Raw genomic sequence first — 16,879 nt, forward strand, 5'->3', positions numbered from 1 at the left:
GCAGTAGATATGGAGATGAGGTAATGAATTGGAGAAAGATGCATAATTAGCATCCTGATGACCAATAAGGTAAGAAGAAAGAAAGAAAGCAAAATCAAGGAGGACTGACGTATAGAGCTTAGAGAACTGGGTGGGTAATACTACTACTAACTAAAATAAAGAACAGAGAGGAGGAGCAAGTTCCATGGTGGTGCGGCAGGAGGGGGAGACATATTGATTTGAAATACATGGCATCCAGACAATTAGAAATACAGGTACAGAGAACAGGAAAAAAAAGTTATGAGATGTAACTTTAGACCCAGGAGAATACGAGACATCTGGAATCATAAAAGCTTCAGAGAGAGTAACAAAAGATGAGACCCCTAAAAACAAGCAGAAGAAAAATCAGAAGAAAAGTTAGCCAGGAGCATCAAAAAGAAAAAAGAAGAATCAAGGAAGGAAAATGAGGCAGAAACCAAGCAAGGAGTTTTGAGAAGAAAGATGTGGTCATCACTGTCAAATGCTACACTAGATTTTGCCATTAGTAGGTACATGTTAGGCTCTAGTGAGGGGCTATTTCCATGGAGAAATGGAGGTAAAAGACAGACTGCAGTGGGTTAAGGAGTGATCAGAAACTGCAGATCTAGAAATGGCAAGTTTGGCCCTAGAAGAAAACAAAGAGATAAGGCAACAGCTGAAAGGGGAATCAGGGATAATGGTAGAGGTCTGAGCACATTTGTAAGATGGAAGGTAAAGAGAAACGACATAGAAGAGTGAACGGATAATTGATAAAGGAAAGAAACAGAGGATGATACAGTCGAGAACTTAGATAATGAGACTTGTATTATTATTACTCAACTGCTATTCTAATTTAAAATATCCATTATACATGAAAACTTAGGAAGATACTTAGTTTTACATTACTGCACATATTTAAAGGTCCTAAAATCCAAATCAGAATATATACATAGATTTTTAAATATTCTATAAGTCCAACTTCTTACTAATTCAACTCAGCTGTCAGTTAACATTAGTTGGAATAACTGAAGTTTTATTATATCTAAATTCAAATACTACAATAAAGGCCTGTTCAGAAACACAAAGATCAGTTCATCTCTGAAGCTTATATTAATTTCACAGAAGGGACAGTACTTGTGCACAAACTCTGACTCAGAACAAATCAGGTTATTTCAGAAGCCCAGTTGGCTTCCCTATTCCGGTATAAAATTAACCATGGTCAGAGAAAATATACAAAAATATTTTCCTTGGGGTTAGCCATTAAGTTAAAATATTGTACTATATTTATGAAATCAGATATGTATTTTAAGAGTCATTATAATGTTTTATCACAAAAGTAGTGAGATACATTTGATGACAAATATATATGGCATTTAAATAAATCAAATAAGCCTTAAAACTAATTTGGTATAGTTATTCTGATTTTTTTAAACTTTATTTAGAAATGAATCATCAAATGCATTTAGAAATTTGTGTTGTCATTCTTACAAGAAATTAAAGCTACTAATTTACATTGAACATTGTCGAAAAAAGGTTAGATTTTCATACTTTGTTGTATATCTTATTCAAATGATATTAATAAATTTCTGTAAAAGATTTTTGTAAGGAACGGCACCAAAAACAGAGGAGAGCTTAAACAAGCTTTATTTGGGAACGCTCCCGGGCAAGGTTCACTGGTCCGAAAGAAAGGGGCCAGAGAAGTCGCGCCCAGGTGTGGGCACGAACAAAATTTATAGGGGCGGACGCAGGGGAGGTGCTTGCTGTGTGAAGTAGCCCTTTTTTGGTAATCTCTCGGGTGTTGTGGCAATGTCAGGTATCGGTTGCATCAGCCTCAGAGCCGTTGGTTCCGCCCCTCGGGGAGCGGGAAGACCGGGGCCGAGTGGTGTGGCAATGTCAGGTGTCGGTTGCATCAGCCACTTTGGCGGGGGTTCCGTCTGGCTCCCTGGGCCCTTCCCCGGACCTGCTGGCCTTACAATTTTTAATAAAGCAATGTATTTTCTGGAATACTTTCACTCTGAGAAATTCAGTGATTTTACTTCAGCAACAATGACATTAAATTTTATTTACTAGAATAGTAATCTACACAAGAGCGGCTGGGAGTCTAAAAGAGTTAATATAACTCTCCTACAATGATTTACTTATATAATCTGACCTAAATTATCTTCTTACTCACATACTCTGGCCAATTATGTTGAAACTTTTCAAAATTTAGTTTCAGGGGCTTACCTGAAAAACATACCTCCCAAAATCAGTCCTAGCAACTATGAAACTGGAGAGCTAGATTTCACACACACACACACACACACACACACACACACACACACACACACACACTTTCAATAAATCTTCTAAATAACAGCATCATGAATAATTTACCATGGGACACAAACAAAGAAATCCTGTGGTTCAGTCATTTATATATGTTAGGATAAAGTTGCACAAAAGGTCTGTATGTTTCATAACAAAGCAAAGCTAAAGGAGCCATCACTGAGTGAGCTTAGTGATAATCTGATATATATCTCTAGAGTAGTATACTTCAACTATAAATCCAAATTAAGTTCAATACTATTATCTTATGAATAAGCCTTTTTATTCTTGAGATAAGTGATTAAGAGAAATTTCTTTTTGAAAGAAAGACACTTCATAGATAATATTTTAATCATGAAAATACTGGCAAATCTGAATAACCATTTTGACTTCACTTAGAGAGTAGTATCTCAGTTTTATAATTTTTTTTTAACACCTTTGGAAAAAACTGTTGACTTTATTTTTTTACAGTGTCCTAACACTGACATCTTCTGACTATTGAGGAGAACTACATGTCTCCTTAAAATATTTCCCAGTTACTGAAGCTTATCTTTGCACCTACTTTATTAACTATAGTAGAAATTAACATTTGTTGAATGATGATTATGGACTCTTCAGATATTATCTCCTTTGATCTCTTAGCAACTTAAAAAATAGCAATATTATGGAAGGTATACTTAAGCCATAAAAAATAAAATATTTATCAACAAATGATACTATTAAATCAAATAACTATTTTTTAAAGGTTCACTGAGGCTTCTATTAAGACTTTACTGAGAAGTTTACTTGAGTTACAATAAAATATTTAAAAGACAATAAAACTGTATTTATCTGAAAGTGTGTTCATTTGATATTAGGCTATCCACAGCAGATCAACAGGCAGCATAGCATAGGTTCTCGGTTCAAGTCTTGACTCAGCTGCTTATTAGCTAAGTGGCTTGGAGCATTTTACTTAGCCTCTTTGTGCCTTAATTTCCCCATCTATAAAATAGGAATGACAATAAATGCACTTACTTCTTACTAAGTGCCATGCAAGTATTTTGAAAAACAGTCAGAATTTGTATGCTTTTACTATATTAATAGATCAAATAAATATCAAATCTCTTTTATTAGTTAGAAATACTAAAATTTCTACCACATCATCAGTTATTCATCAAGTTTTATCTGTTAACAAATTTTCTTTAGTGAGTTTGTTCAAGTGCCATAAACTAAAAGAGGAGACTTACAAATTAATAAATGCCAGAATGCAAATATAACTGAAGATTTGTAAAGGGTACTGACCAGGATTCTGCTAAGAATGTCTTTCCTTTTTTCCCTATGTCTTTTATTTCTTCATTATCTCTCATATTGACCAGGTAACATAAGGCTCATTAAAAGGATTCAGTAATTATTTGTTGAAGGAGTAAACTTATCACAGACTAAGACATATAACATTTTTGCTTTGGTCATATGATACTACTTCCAAATGTATGTTACACTCCCGTAATAAGGAAACTGATCAATGTGCATAGAGACACACTTTTACCAAACTGAGAAAAGCATGAAATATAATCCTATTTATTAGTGATATAAACTTCAAATTACCTATAATTTAACCTAGAACTATGTATTTATGTATTTATTATTAGATAAAAATTAGGTTTTGGGAAACAGAAAAGGTCCACAAAAACAATAAAATTTGCTATGCATAGAGCAGGAGCTTGGTTGCACTGAGTCAGAAATTCCAATAACAAATTCTAACTAGTATTGAAGATTACTCCAGTTCTAATGACTGGCCACTACAAATACAGCAGACCTTAATCACAAATTAGACAATATTACAATATTTACAAAGGTGTACACAATGAAATTTCATTAAAACCCTTCTAACTAGAAATTTGAGATAATTCAGATGGTCTGAGCTTTTAATTTATCTAAGATAAAATGCCATCCTAAGAAATATATTAAGGTAATAAGAAAAGAAAATGGGGGAAAATGCTTTCAGGCATTTTTAGAATCATGTAAATAGCATTTATTTACATAGAAACAGTTAAATGCTAATTGTAAAAATGTGTCAACTCTTTACTGAAACAGATCCAATGAAAGACCTTTTTTGGGCAATTCTTTTAAAATACTATTACATATTGCTACAACTAGCAGTGTAGCAAACATTCATGTTTCTTGTAAAGTATCTGGCAAATCACAATTCACACTGATCTACTCTTAATTATTTTGAATTACTGAAATTTTATGGAAATAACTGGCTCATATATGTATACCACATACATGTAGGAAATCAAGATAAAATAACACATCTACTATACCTAACTAGAGAGTTATATTCTGTCATATTAATGTAAAACAAAATGGATAAAGTCAAAACTAATAATTACAGAGTAAATTTTAAAACTTAATAAAGTACCTTGAAATATTCTTTTCTAATCTGTTTGCTCCGCCTCCTTTCTTCACTCTGCCAGATTATAGGCTGAGATTCTGGCCACTGTTGTTCATCTATTTGATCCTTTTGACTTTCTAAGGGCTGTAATAAAATAATTTCTTTTAACTAAATAAATGAGAACAAAATATTAGATATAACAGTAATTTAATTTCTTCTTACCTGCCATGTGAGGGGTGATAATGGTGAATTAACTTCATCTGCTGAGACACTAAAAAATTAAAGATGCCTTAATATGTATATCTTAAGACATAGTCAAAACACAGGATATTTATTATATTAAAATAATTACCAAAAACTAAAAAAATAATAATAATTTCTTTAGATGATCTGTATGAAACTTCAAGTGGCCTAATATACATATAATTGTGGTTCCAGAATAATATAACTCAGGTGACAGAAAAGATATTTAAAGATAAATAAAGACCACAAATTTTCAAATTTCATGAAAACAATAAACCCACAAACTTGAGAAGCTCAATGAACTCCAAGCAAAAGAAATATGAAGAAAACTACAACAATAATCATAATCAAATTAAAAGCAAATGATAAAGAGAAAATGTAAAAAGCAGCCAGAGAAAAAAGACACAATAGGTCCAGTGAAACGAATACTGACAACAGAGTTCTCACAGGAAACAACGCAATCCAGAAGACAGTAGAAAAACCTCTTTAAGGTACCAAAAGAAAACAAAAGTATCAACCTAGAATTTTATACTAGCAAAGATATCTTTCAAATATGAAGGTGAAATAAAGACTTTTTTAAAAATTTTGGCTGTGCTGCACAGCTTGTGGGATCTGAGTTCTCTGACCAGGGATTGAACCCAGGGGCACAGCAGTGAAAGCGCCAAGTCCTAACCACTGGATCACCAGGGAACCCCAAAGACTTTTTTAAACATTACAGAAACTGAAAGGATTCAACATCAGAACAGCAGTAAAAGTAATGTTAAAATATCTCTTTCAGGTAGAAGGAAAATGATATACATGGAAATACAGAGCTATACAAAGGAACAAAGGGCACTGGAGATGGTAACTAAAGGGGTAAAGATAAAAGACATTATTCGGATTATTTAAATCTCTTTAAAGAAACAATTGACTATTTAGAGCCAGAATAATAACAATGTAATATGTAACACAGAAGTAAAATGTATGGCAACAATACCACAAAGGCCAGGAGGGAAGAAACAGAAGTATACTCTTGTAAGGTTCTTATAGGACATATAAAATGACATAATAGCACTTGAAGGTAGACTGTGATAAGCTAAATATTATACTTTAAACCCAGAACAATCACTAACATAACAACAAGTTGTAGCTAAATAAGCCCACAAAGGAGATAAATAGGAATTTTAAAATTTAATTCTAAAGACAGGAGAAAAAGAGGAAAAATGGCTACAAAGAATGGATAAGATAAAAATTAAACACACAATAGTACAGCAGATTTAAATCCATGAATACCAATAGTTTCAATTAAATATTAACAATCTGAACACCACAATTAAAAGTCAGATTGTCAGATTTGATAGAAAAGGAAGATACTACCATATGCTAACAAGAAACCCACTTTCTCCATAAAGACACAAATAGGTTAAAAATAAAAGGAAGAAGAAAGATATATCATGTTGACACTAATCAAAAGAAAGCTGAGGGGCTTCCCTGGTGGCGCAGTGGTTGAGAGTCCACCTGCCGATGCAGGGGACGCGGGTTCGTGCCCCGGTCTGGGAAGATCCCACATGCCGTGGAGCGGCTGGGCCCGTGAGCCATGGCCGCTGAGCCTGCGCGTCCAGAGCCTGTGCTCCACAACAGGAGAGGCCACAGCAGTGAGAGGCCCGCGTACCACAAAAAAAAAAAAAAAAAAAAAAAAAAAAAAAGAAAGCTGAGGTGACTATATAATATCAAAAAAGTACACTTCAGAGCAAAGAATATAACCAAGAATATTTAAAAAGTCATTTTATAATGACAAAGGTGTAAATTCACCAAAAGGACATTACAATCCTAAACATTTATGCATCTAATAACAGCTTCAGAATATATAAAGGAAAAATGAAAGAACTTTAAAGAGAAAGACAAATCCACAATTAGTGTTGGAGATTTCAAATAGTCTTCTCTTAATAACTGATAAAACCAACATTGTAGTGCGCCCAGGTGGTGCTGGGGTGGTAAAGACAAGAAATGAACAAATAAAGAAGTATATATTGAGAATGTCAGATGGTAAAAAAGTATATATTTACAATGTCAGACGGAATTAAGTTCTGTGGAGAAAAATAAAGCAGGGTCTGGGAAAAGGGACAAAGGAGTGGAGGAGACATGCTCTTTTATATAAGTTGTTCAGGTAATCCCTTGCTGATGAAGTGAAATCTGAACAGAAATGTGAAGACAGGGGAATAAGCCATATGGTTATCTGAGAGGAAATCATTCCAGGCAGAGGCAAAAGCTTTGAAGGGGTGGGAAATGCTTGGAGTATTGGGAGTCAGCAAGGAGGCCAGTATAACTAGAGAAGAGCTAAACAGCAGGAAGAGCGTAGGAAGAGGAATACAGTAGGGAGCCAAATGATGTAGAGGTTCACAAGTCCTTAAAGGACTCTAGTTTTTACTCTGAATGAAATGGGAGGTCATTAGAGAATTCTGAAGAATGACATGATCTGATTTACATTTTTAAAATACCAATCTGATATATTTTTTTGAAAACAGACTAAAGGAAAGCAAGGACAGAAAGGAGACCTGTTACCAGGCTGTTATAACTGAAATAAGAGATTGCTAGGGCTAGGGTGGTAGGCATGGAGGTGGTAAGACATGATTAGATTCTGGGCATATTTTGAAGGCAGAGTCAACAAGATTTGCTAAAGGATTAGTTATGGGGTGTGAAAGAAAATTACAAGTTAAGGATGACTCTGAGGTTTTTGAGCTGAGCAACTAGAAAGATGGAGTTGACATTTTCTGAAATGGGGAAAAAGGCAGGAAGAGCAAGTTTAGAGGTACAAAGAGAAAGATTAAGAGTGTTATTTTGGAAAGTTAAGTTTCATATGCCTATCATACATCCAAGTGGAGGTGCTGAGTAGGTAACAGGTAATACAACTCTGCAGTGTGTACGTGTATGTACATACATACACACATGTACATGCAAATGTTCATGCACATATATAGAAAATTGGTTTAAAGGGGAAAATACCAAAATATTAAGATTTCTCATCTCTGGGGAGTAGGATAAAAGATGGTATTTATTTTTTCTTTGTGATAAAATTTTCCTATTGTTTTTAACAATAAAGCTACATTATTCTTATAATCAGGAAAAAACTAAAAGATTTTTCATTTTTTTTAAAGAAGAAATTGGTGATTGTTCTGAAAATGAGAAAAGTGGAAGTAATAATTCTGTAAAAAAAAAAAAAAAAAAGGCCAGGATTGAATATCACAGTTTTGAAGTTTGGGTAGCTGGGGCTTTCTCAAGAGAATGTTATAAACCTGGTGAGAAAGCTTAAGACAGAAATGAAAGGAACTGAGAAAGAAGGTAATAACAGAAAGTTCAAGGACAACAAAATATGTAAGATAAAGAATCAGTATTCAAAAAGGGAGAGAGTGGGTTAAATCCAGTTAAATGAAATTTGACAGAGATGAATATTTCTAGACTTGGGTATGAAAAGTTATCTTATGCCTGAACTGAATTCTAAAAGCCTAAGTGAAAAATGGAAGAAGAAAGGGTAATCCCAGCAGAGATACCAGGATATAGAACACAGAGATGTGAAACTATTTTGTAATAAAGAAAGGAGTACTACTATTCCTAGCCAGAAAAGGTGCCAGTGGAACAGTACATTGGATGAGGCTCTCAAGCTAGGCAGAAATTCACTTCAATCTGGTGGGTTAAGCCAAACGTTTTAAGCTTTATCCTAAAAGTTAGAAAGAACTATTAGAAGATAATAAATGGGAGTCACATAGTCAGGCTTGTGTTTTAGAACCATCACTCTTATACCACCAGTACAGAAAACAGATTTAAAGGTAGGCCAAATTCAAGAAAGGAGGTATGTCTGGGGCCTGTTGCAGTGATCCAGGTGGAAAAGACGGGGGCTGAACCAACACAACCGTAATAGGAATGGAGAGATTGGGACAGACGCAAATAATGTTAAGACGCTATAGTTTTCTGTGACTGAATGGATTGGGAAGGGTGCATAAGAGAAAGGAATTTCCAATTATTCCAAAGTTGACTATATAAATAGTGGCACATTCACTCAGGCAAACTATACAAGAGAATAAACAGATTTGGGAAAAGTAAGTCCAGTTTAGACTGTGAGGTAGTTAGGAAAACATATCAGTGAAATGTATGCATCTGGAGCAAGCAAAGTGCTCTTGTTGCCATATATTAAGACTTGGGGTTCTGGAGCCAGACAACCTGGTTTTAAATTCTCACTGTACCATTTACCAGCTGTGTGACCTTGAACAAGCTAAGGTAATTTCTGAGCCTCAGTTTCTCACCTATAAAATGGGGATGACAATAGTAACAATAACTCAGAGTTATTGTTTTTCATAGAGTTATTATGAGGATTAAATTACATCATACATCTAAAGCACTAAAAATGGTATACATATTAACAAGCATTCAACAAATGTTAATTCTCTCTGTGTGTTCTTCTGTACCTACGCCCTAGCCTTGGACTTTTTTACTTCCAGAGGAATGACTCAGGAGTTGAGTCTGATGCAAATTTTCAAACCACCAAAAAGAATAAATAGAAACTTTTGATGTCTTCTAGTTCTCTGGAATTCATATAAGTGGATTAGACTACATATTCATATAGAAGAATTTAATAAAACCCGATTGAAAGGAAATAAAAATGACCCAAAACCGATGGGATACAACAAAAGCAGTTCTAAGAGGGTAGTTTAGAGCAATACAATCCTACCTCAAGAAACGAGAAAAATCTCAAATAAACAACGTAACCTTACACCAAAAGCAACTATAGAAAGAACAAACAAAATCCAAAGTTAGTAGAAGGAGAGAAATCATAAACATCAGAGGAGAAAAAAATGAAACAGAAATGAAGAAAATAATAGCAAAGATCAATAAAACTAAAAGCTGGTTCTTTGAGCTGGTTCTTCTTTAAACAAAATTGATAAATCTTTAGCCAGATTCATTAAGAAAAAAAGGGAGAGGACTCAAATCAGTAAAAGTGGAAATGAAAATGGAGAAGTTACAACTGACACCACAGAAATACAAATGATCGTAAGAGAGTACTACAAGCAACTATATGCCAACTAAATGGACAACCTGAAGGAAATGGAAAAATTCTTAGAAAATTACAACCTTCCAAGACTGAAGAAATAGAAAATATGAACAGACCAATCACAAGTAATGAAATTGAAACTGTGGTTAAAAATCTTCCAACAAACAAAAGTCCAGGACCATGGTTTCACAGGTGAATTCTATCAAACATGTAGAGAACAGTGAACACCTATCCTTCTCAAACTCTTCCAAAAAACTGCAGAGGGTGGAACACTCCCAAACTCATTCTACAAGGCTACCATCACCCTGATACCAAAACCAGACAAATATATCACACAAAAAAGAAAACTACAGGCCAATATCACTGATGAACACAGGCGCAAAAATCCTCCACAAAACACTTGCAAACAGAATCCAACAACACATTAAAAGGATCATACACCATGATCAAGTGGGATTTATTCCAGGGATGGAAGGATTCTTCAATATATGAAAATCAATCAATGTGATACACCATATTAAAAAATTAAAGAATAAAACCATATGATCATCTCAATAGATGCAGAAAAAGCTTTTGACAAAATTCAACACCCATTTAAGATAAAAACTCTCCAGAAAGTGGGCATAGAGAGAACCTACCTCAACATAATAAAGGCCATATATGACAAACCCACAGCAAACATTATTCTCAATGGTGAAAAACTGAAAGCATTTCCTCTAAGATCAGAAACAAGGCAAGGATGTCCGCTCTCACCACTATTATTCAACATAGTTTTGGAAGTCCTAGCCACGGCAATCAGAGAAAAAGAAATAAAAGGAATCCAAATTGGAAAAGAAGAAGTAAAACTGTCACTGCAGATGACATAATACCATACATAGAAAATCCTAAAGATGCCACAAGAAAACTAGAGTTAATCAATGAATTTGGTAAAGTTGTAGGATACAAAATTAATAAACAGAAATCTCTTGCATTCCTATACACTAACAACAAAGGACAGAAAGAGAAATTAAGGAAACAATCCCATTTACCACTGCAACAAAAAGAATAAAATACCTAGGAATAAACCTACATAAGGAGACAAAAGACGTGTATGCAGAAAACTATAAGACTGAAAGAAATCAAAGACGACACAAACAGGTGGAGAGATATACCATGTTCTTGGATTGGAAGAATCAACATTGTGAAAATGACTATACTGCCCAAATCAATCTACAGATTCAATGCAATCCGTATCAAATTACCAATGGCATTTTTCACAGGACTGGGACAAAAAATTTTACAATTTGTATTGGAGCCACAAAAGACCCCGGACAGCCAAAGCAATATTGAGAAAGAAAAACGGAGCTGCAGGAATCAGGCTCCTGGACTTCAGACTATCCTACAAAGCTACAGTAATTAAGACAGTATGGTACTGGCACAAAAATGGAAATACAGATCAATGGAACAGGATAGAAAGCCCACAGATAAACCCATGCACATAAGGTCACCTTATTTTTGATAAAGGAGGCAAGAATATACAATGGAGAAAAGACAGCCTCTTCAATAAGTGGTGCTGAGAAAACTGGACAGGTACATGTAAAAGAATGAAGTTAGAACACTCTCTAACACCATACACAAAAATAAATTCAAAATGGATTAAAGTCCTAAATGTAAGGCCAGACACTATAAAACTCTTAGAGGAAAACCTAGGCAGAACACTCTATGACATAAATCACAGCACAGCAAGATCCTTTTTGACCCACCTCCTAGACAAATGGAAATAAGAACAAAAATAAACAAATGGGACCTAATGAAACTTAAAATCTTTTGCACAGCAAAGGAAACCATAAACAAGACGAAAAGACAACCCTCAGAATGGGAGAAAATATTAGCAAATGAAGCAACTGACAAAGGATTAATCTCCAAAATATACAAGCAGCTCATGCAGCTCAATATCAAAAAAACAAACAACCCAATCCCAAAATGGGCAGAAGACCTAAATAGACATTTCTCCAAGGAAGATATACAGATTGCCAACCAACACATGAAAGGATGCTCAACATCACTAATCATTAGAGAAATGCAAATCAAAACTACAATGAGGTATCACCTCATACCAGTCAGAATGGCCATGATCAAAAAATCTACAGTAAATGCTGGAGAGGGTGTGGAGAAAAGGGAATCCTCTTGCACTGTTGGTGGGAATGTGAATTGTTACAGCCAGCCGCTATGGTGAACAGTATGGATGTTCTTTAAAAGACTAAAAATAGAACTACCATATGATCCAGCAATCCCACTCCTGGGCATACCCAGAGAAAACCATAATTCAAAAAGACACATGCACCCCAATGTTCATTGAAACACTATTTACAATAGCCACGTCATGGATGCAACTTAAATGCCCATCGACAGATGAACGAATAAAGATGTCGTACATATACACAATGGAATATTACTCAGCCATAAAAAGGAATAAAATTGGGTCATTTGTAGAGACATGGATGGACCTAGAGAGTGTCATACAGAGTGAAGCTAGAAAGAGAAAAGCAAAGACAGTATAGCAACGCATATATGCGGAGTCTAGAAATATGGTATAGATGATCTTATTTGCAAAGCAGAAATAGAGACACAGACGTAGAGAACAAATGTATGGATACCCAGGGGGAAAGGGGTGGGGTGCGAGGAATTGGGAGACTGGGATTGACAAATATACATTATTGATACTATGTATAAAATAGACAACTGATGGGAACATACTGTATAGCACAGGGAACTCTACCTAATGCACTGAGGTAACCTAAATGGAAGGGAAGTCCAAAAGGGAGGGGATATCTGTATGTGTATGGCTGATTCATTTTGTTGTGCCTTGGAGGCTAAAACAACAGTGTAAAGCAACCATACTCCAATAAAAATTAATTAAAAAAAAGAAAAAAGTGAACAATACATAGAGAATAAACACAATCAATGATGAAGAAACACATTATTCTTGACAGTAACAGTAATACGATATATGTTTGCTAAATGGATAAATGAATCTGTCATCAAGACAAAATGCAGGTATGAGTACAAAAAGATCAAATCAGCATTTTTGGATTTGTTTAAATCAAAAGTCAATTAAACCTGTGCTGTATAACACATTTCTTTAAAAAAAAAAGCACACTTCTTCTCTAAATTATCTAGTTATATTAAATTGATATCAATTATTCAATTAAAGCCCACATATAGGAACATTACTGTTAAAGGATCAACTTTCATTATAAAATATTAACTATAAGTACTAAGATATTTTTATACCTCTTTTCGCATTCCACAGTTTGTTTTGGCTTGTTTCTTGTGACAGAAGTTGAATGATTAAGAATCCTAGAAGTAAATCAACACATTAATTCCATAGTATATTAAAGAGAATAGTGTATATACATGATATAAAAGATGTCCATAAATAACTGCATCTGGTCCATGAAGATCTTTGCTAGAAAACAATATTTAAATGTTATTTCGATCAGATGCTCATAAGCGCACTGGCTATTATGAAGGAATGAAGTTCACCAACTCTTCCATGCATCTTCTCTTATAAACCCTTTCTCAAGGCTTGGATATCTTCAAGCCATGCTATTTCCCTGTGCATATCTAACTTTTGGCTGAGACAGAAGATAAAGAGATGCAGATTGTTTAGGTACCATCACAACTGATTTAGTTTTCCCAGGATAGCAAATGACAGGATCATGCTGATGTAATATCATTTTGCCTAATGCCAATAAAACTTAATTCAAAATGCAAAGCCAGTGCTAAAGTTCAATTCTTTAAAAAAAACTCCACAAGTTTACTAAACTTTTAATAACCAAATGAAACAGTCTTCGAAGAAAACCAAAAAAAAAAAAGAAAAATAAAGAATGATAAACCACTGTATGAGAGAACTATTTGTCCATAATTTTATGTAATTCTAAGTGTTAATCTCAAAGTCAAAAGTAATGAATTATTAACTATCTTTCTTTAATATAAGTAACATATTTAAGAGTTCTTAATATTTACCCATTTACTATAGATATAAATGTTATCTTAATTTTTAAGTTTAGTTTTATAAGGAGTAGAATATCTGCCTTTTATTCAAAATAATATCATCCGATGTCAACTATCAAAAGAATACACAGGAGAAAAGAAATTCCAAATTAAAGCTACATATTAACTATTAAAACACATAATGAAATAAATATAAGTGGGTAATTCCAGAAAGATGGTTAACATAAAGAAACCAATTTCCATTACCCCAGTTTCCTCACTAGCTTAGATCTAGTAGAGCCTCACCAGGAAGAAGTCCCAGTGAGGGGCAAAGGTCAACTATCACAAGCAAAGCAGTGTAGCTTTGCACCAAACAATTTCGAGATTACTGACACCTTTGTGTGGGCAGGCACTAAAATTGTACTGAATCCCCAAATACAGAAGAATTTAGATAATAAATTATCTAAGACTATGAGGAAAAATTACATCATTAAAGAGTGATTTTTAAAAAAGGAAGTAAATCCTAAGAGTTCTCTTCACAAGGAAAAATTTTTTTTCTATTTCTTTAGTTCTGTATCTATATGAGATGATGGATGTTCACTAAACTGCTTGTGATAATCACTTCATGATGTATGTAAGTCAAATCATTATACCAAACACCTTAAACTTATACAATGCTGTATGTCAACTGTATCTCAATAAAACTGAAAGAGAAAAATATCTTAATTTAAAAAGGAGATATAGCAGTGTGAAATATCCGGGGGGGCAATGTCAGAATTATTCCCTGGGAAGGGGAGGTCAAACTACAGTGCCCTTCACTGCAGTAAGTTCTGAATTCTCCCCATACCATACTCACTAGTGTTGTGATTATTTATGTGTATAAGTCATATTGGAGCAGAAAGAAAAAAAGTTGAGAACTACTTACCTATAAAATATATTTTACGTACTTGAAAATTCTCCTATGAAAAATTTTGTGTATAATCAATATTTAATATTTTACTCTGTGATACTCAAAGTTAAAATAAGTGTCTGTTTTATCTGAATACCTCTTCTAGATTATTAAGACACTTCCCCAATCCAGGTACCAGTACTGAGTTTTAAGTAAAAGACTATTTAATTCTATATAATTCAGCTGCATCAACCTGGCCCCTTAATACTTAAGGCGTCCACAAACTCTAGATACCTTGATGCACGTCCTGCTGCTCTGGTCCTCTGGAAGAGTTTTTCACTGAATGATGCTCTATAACATAAAGGTCTCCGTCTGTATTCACATTTCACGTACATCAACCAAACCAAAAGATGGAAGAAGTAAGATGTTTTGGGAGAGGATAGGGAAGTCATTAGTAAAGCAAGCAGAAAAGAAAGAATGGATAGATTTTAAGGGTTGAGAGAACTACCTGATTAGTTATAACAAGCTGGAGATTAACATGATGCTCCTCAAATTAGAGTTCACGTGATCAGAAAAAAAAAAACACATGAAAAGGTAATGTACATAATTTCTATAATTCTAAACCAAAATAATAAACTGCTCAAAATCTGATTTTGCTTTCCATGATCCTTAATTAATTATACTTCAATATAACTTTTCATAATTACTTTTTTAAATTTAGCTATATCACATAGCACTCAGAAGCACATGTTTGTACAGTAAGTAAAAATTCTCAGGACACACCTAAAAGCAAATAAAATAATTATTAAAAGTAAAGACGTAATAGAAAATACTACAGAATAAGTTAGAAGGAATGAACATGCAATGGGAACCAGTCAACTGAAGCTATTCATTGCTTGCATGTATTATAATCCTTTCTTTAGGATTATAATCAAACAAATTTTAAGAAGCCAGTTAAACATCTACTTAATCAGCCATGTAATAAGAAAATCAGTATAAGAAGAGCAGTAGCCACTTCTCTAATGTTAACATACATAAGTAGAGTTGGTGGAAATTTGAAGAATTGGCTAAGTAATTTACAGAGCAACATTATTTTAAAATAATGAATTTTTAAGACAATAGTTTTTTATTTAGCTTCCCAAATTATAGTGAAGATAAAATTATGATTTGTGGAGATAAAATTATGATTTGTGGAACAGCTATTTTAATATAGACAAAGTCATTGATTCAGGGGGACTTCAATACACTCAAACACCAGTAGAAATAATCCAATAGTTTGACAAAGGGGATAAAGATTAGTTTTTAAAAATTTAACAATAAACTGTCAATACAAAGTAGTTTAATCTATGCATCTCAGACAAAGAAGGGGCAGTCTTCTAAATAACTAGGCTTCAGACTTTGAACACTCATGAGTTATCTACTTGATGGTTTATTTGGTGATCCTTTTCCCCACCCTTTTTGATCATTAATTCTGTGTGATATCTTCTTGTTACTTTCCTAGGACAGTTTCATCCACCGAGTACTAGTATAAACCTTCTTTAAGAATCACAGATATTTTAAAAAACAGTGCAAACTAAACAAGTGGCAAAGCTGCTCTAAGAAAATCATCACTAAACTCAACATAAGCAATTTTTAAATTGCCTCTAATTTTGGAGTACAAGCATGGCTTCTTTTAGCTGAGAGTTAACACTGCATTTACCTTTGACTAGTAGCTAGCTAAAGAGCAGTTAAATAGTAAGCATACAGTCAAAGTAGGAGTCTTAAGTGGTACTTCCTGATATACAAAGATAATCTTACCCCAGATAAACTATTTTAAATCAAGACTAACAATAAACAAACAAAAACATTACAATGATTATGTTAAAACTTAAAAAGAAATTTTACAACTCCTGGTTGACTTGCAATTTTAAATAGCATTTCAGATTCTTCATTAATAAAGTTGGAATCTAAAACAATACAGTGTGAAAGGGAAAAACTACAACCAGAGAAGGTATACAAACTCACATCCTCTAAGGCATATATTCTTATACAAGATTACTTTTGACTTTTTGGACTCACTCAAATTTTAGTA

The 16,879-nt window shown here is 33.8% G+C and overlaps 1 protein-coding gene across 4 annotated transcripts in view; it reads right to left on the reverse strand.

The window, feature by feature from the left end:
* The window catches only part of LRCH2 (leucine rich repeats and calponin homology domain containing 2), a 102,963-nt gene that overhangs the window by 31,358 nt on the left and 54,726 nt on the right, over positions 1 to 16,879 (reverse strand). For 3 of the 4 annotated variants that reach the window (XM_079909656.1, XM_079909654.1, XM_079909655.1), the window contains 3 exons: positions 13,218 to 13,283; positions 4,901 to 4,949; positions 4,706 to 4,822 (listed from right to left, as the gene is read on the reverse strand). In XM_079909656.1, coding sequence (XP_079765782.1) covers positions 4,706 to 4,822; positions 4,901 to 4,949; positions 13,218 to 13,283 — 232 coding nt within the window. Of the gene's footprint in view, positions 1 to 4,705; positions 4,823 to 4,900; positions 4,950 to 13,217; positions 13,284 to 15,102; positions 15,181 to 16,879 lie in introns of all 4 variants that reach the window. The other variant, XM_079909657.1, reaches the window with a different exon arrangement.

Source organism: Stenella coeruleoalba, assembly GCF_951394435.1.
Source record: "Stenella coeruleoalba genome assembly, chromosome: X".
Taxonomy (NCBI): Eukaryota; Metazoa; Chordata; class Mammalia; order Artiodactyla; family Delphinidae; genus Stenella; species Stenella coeruleoalba.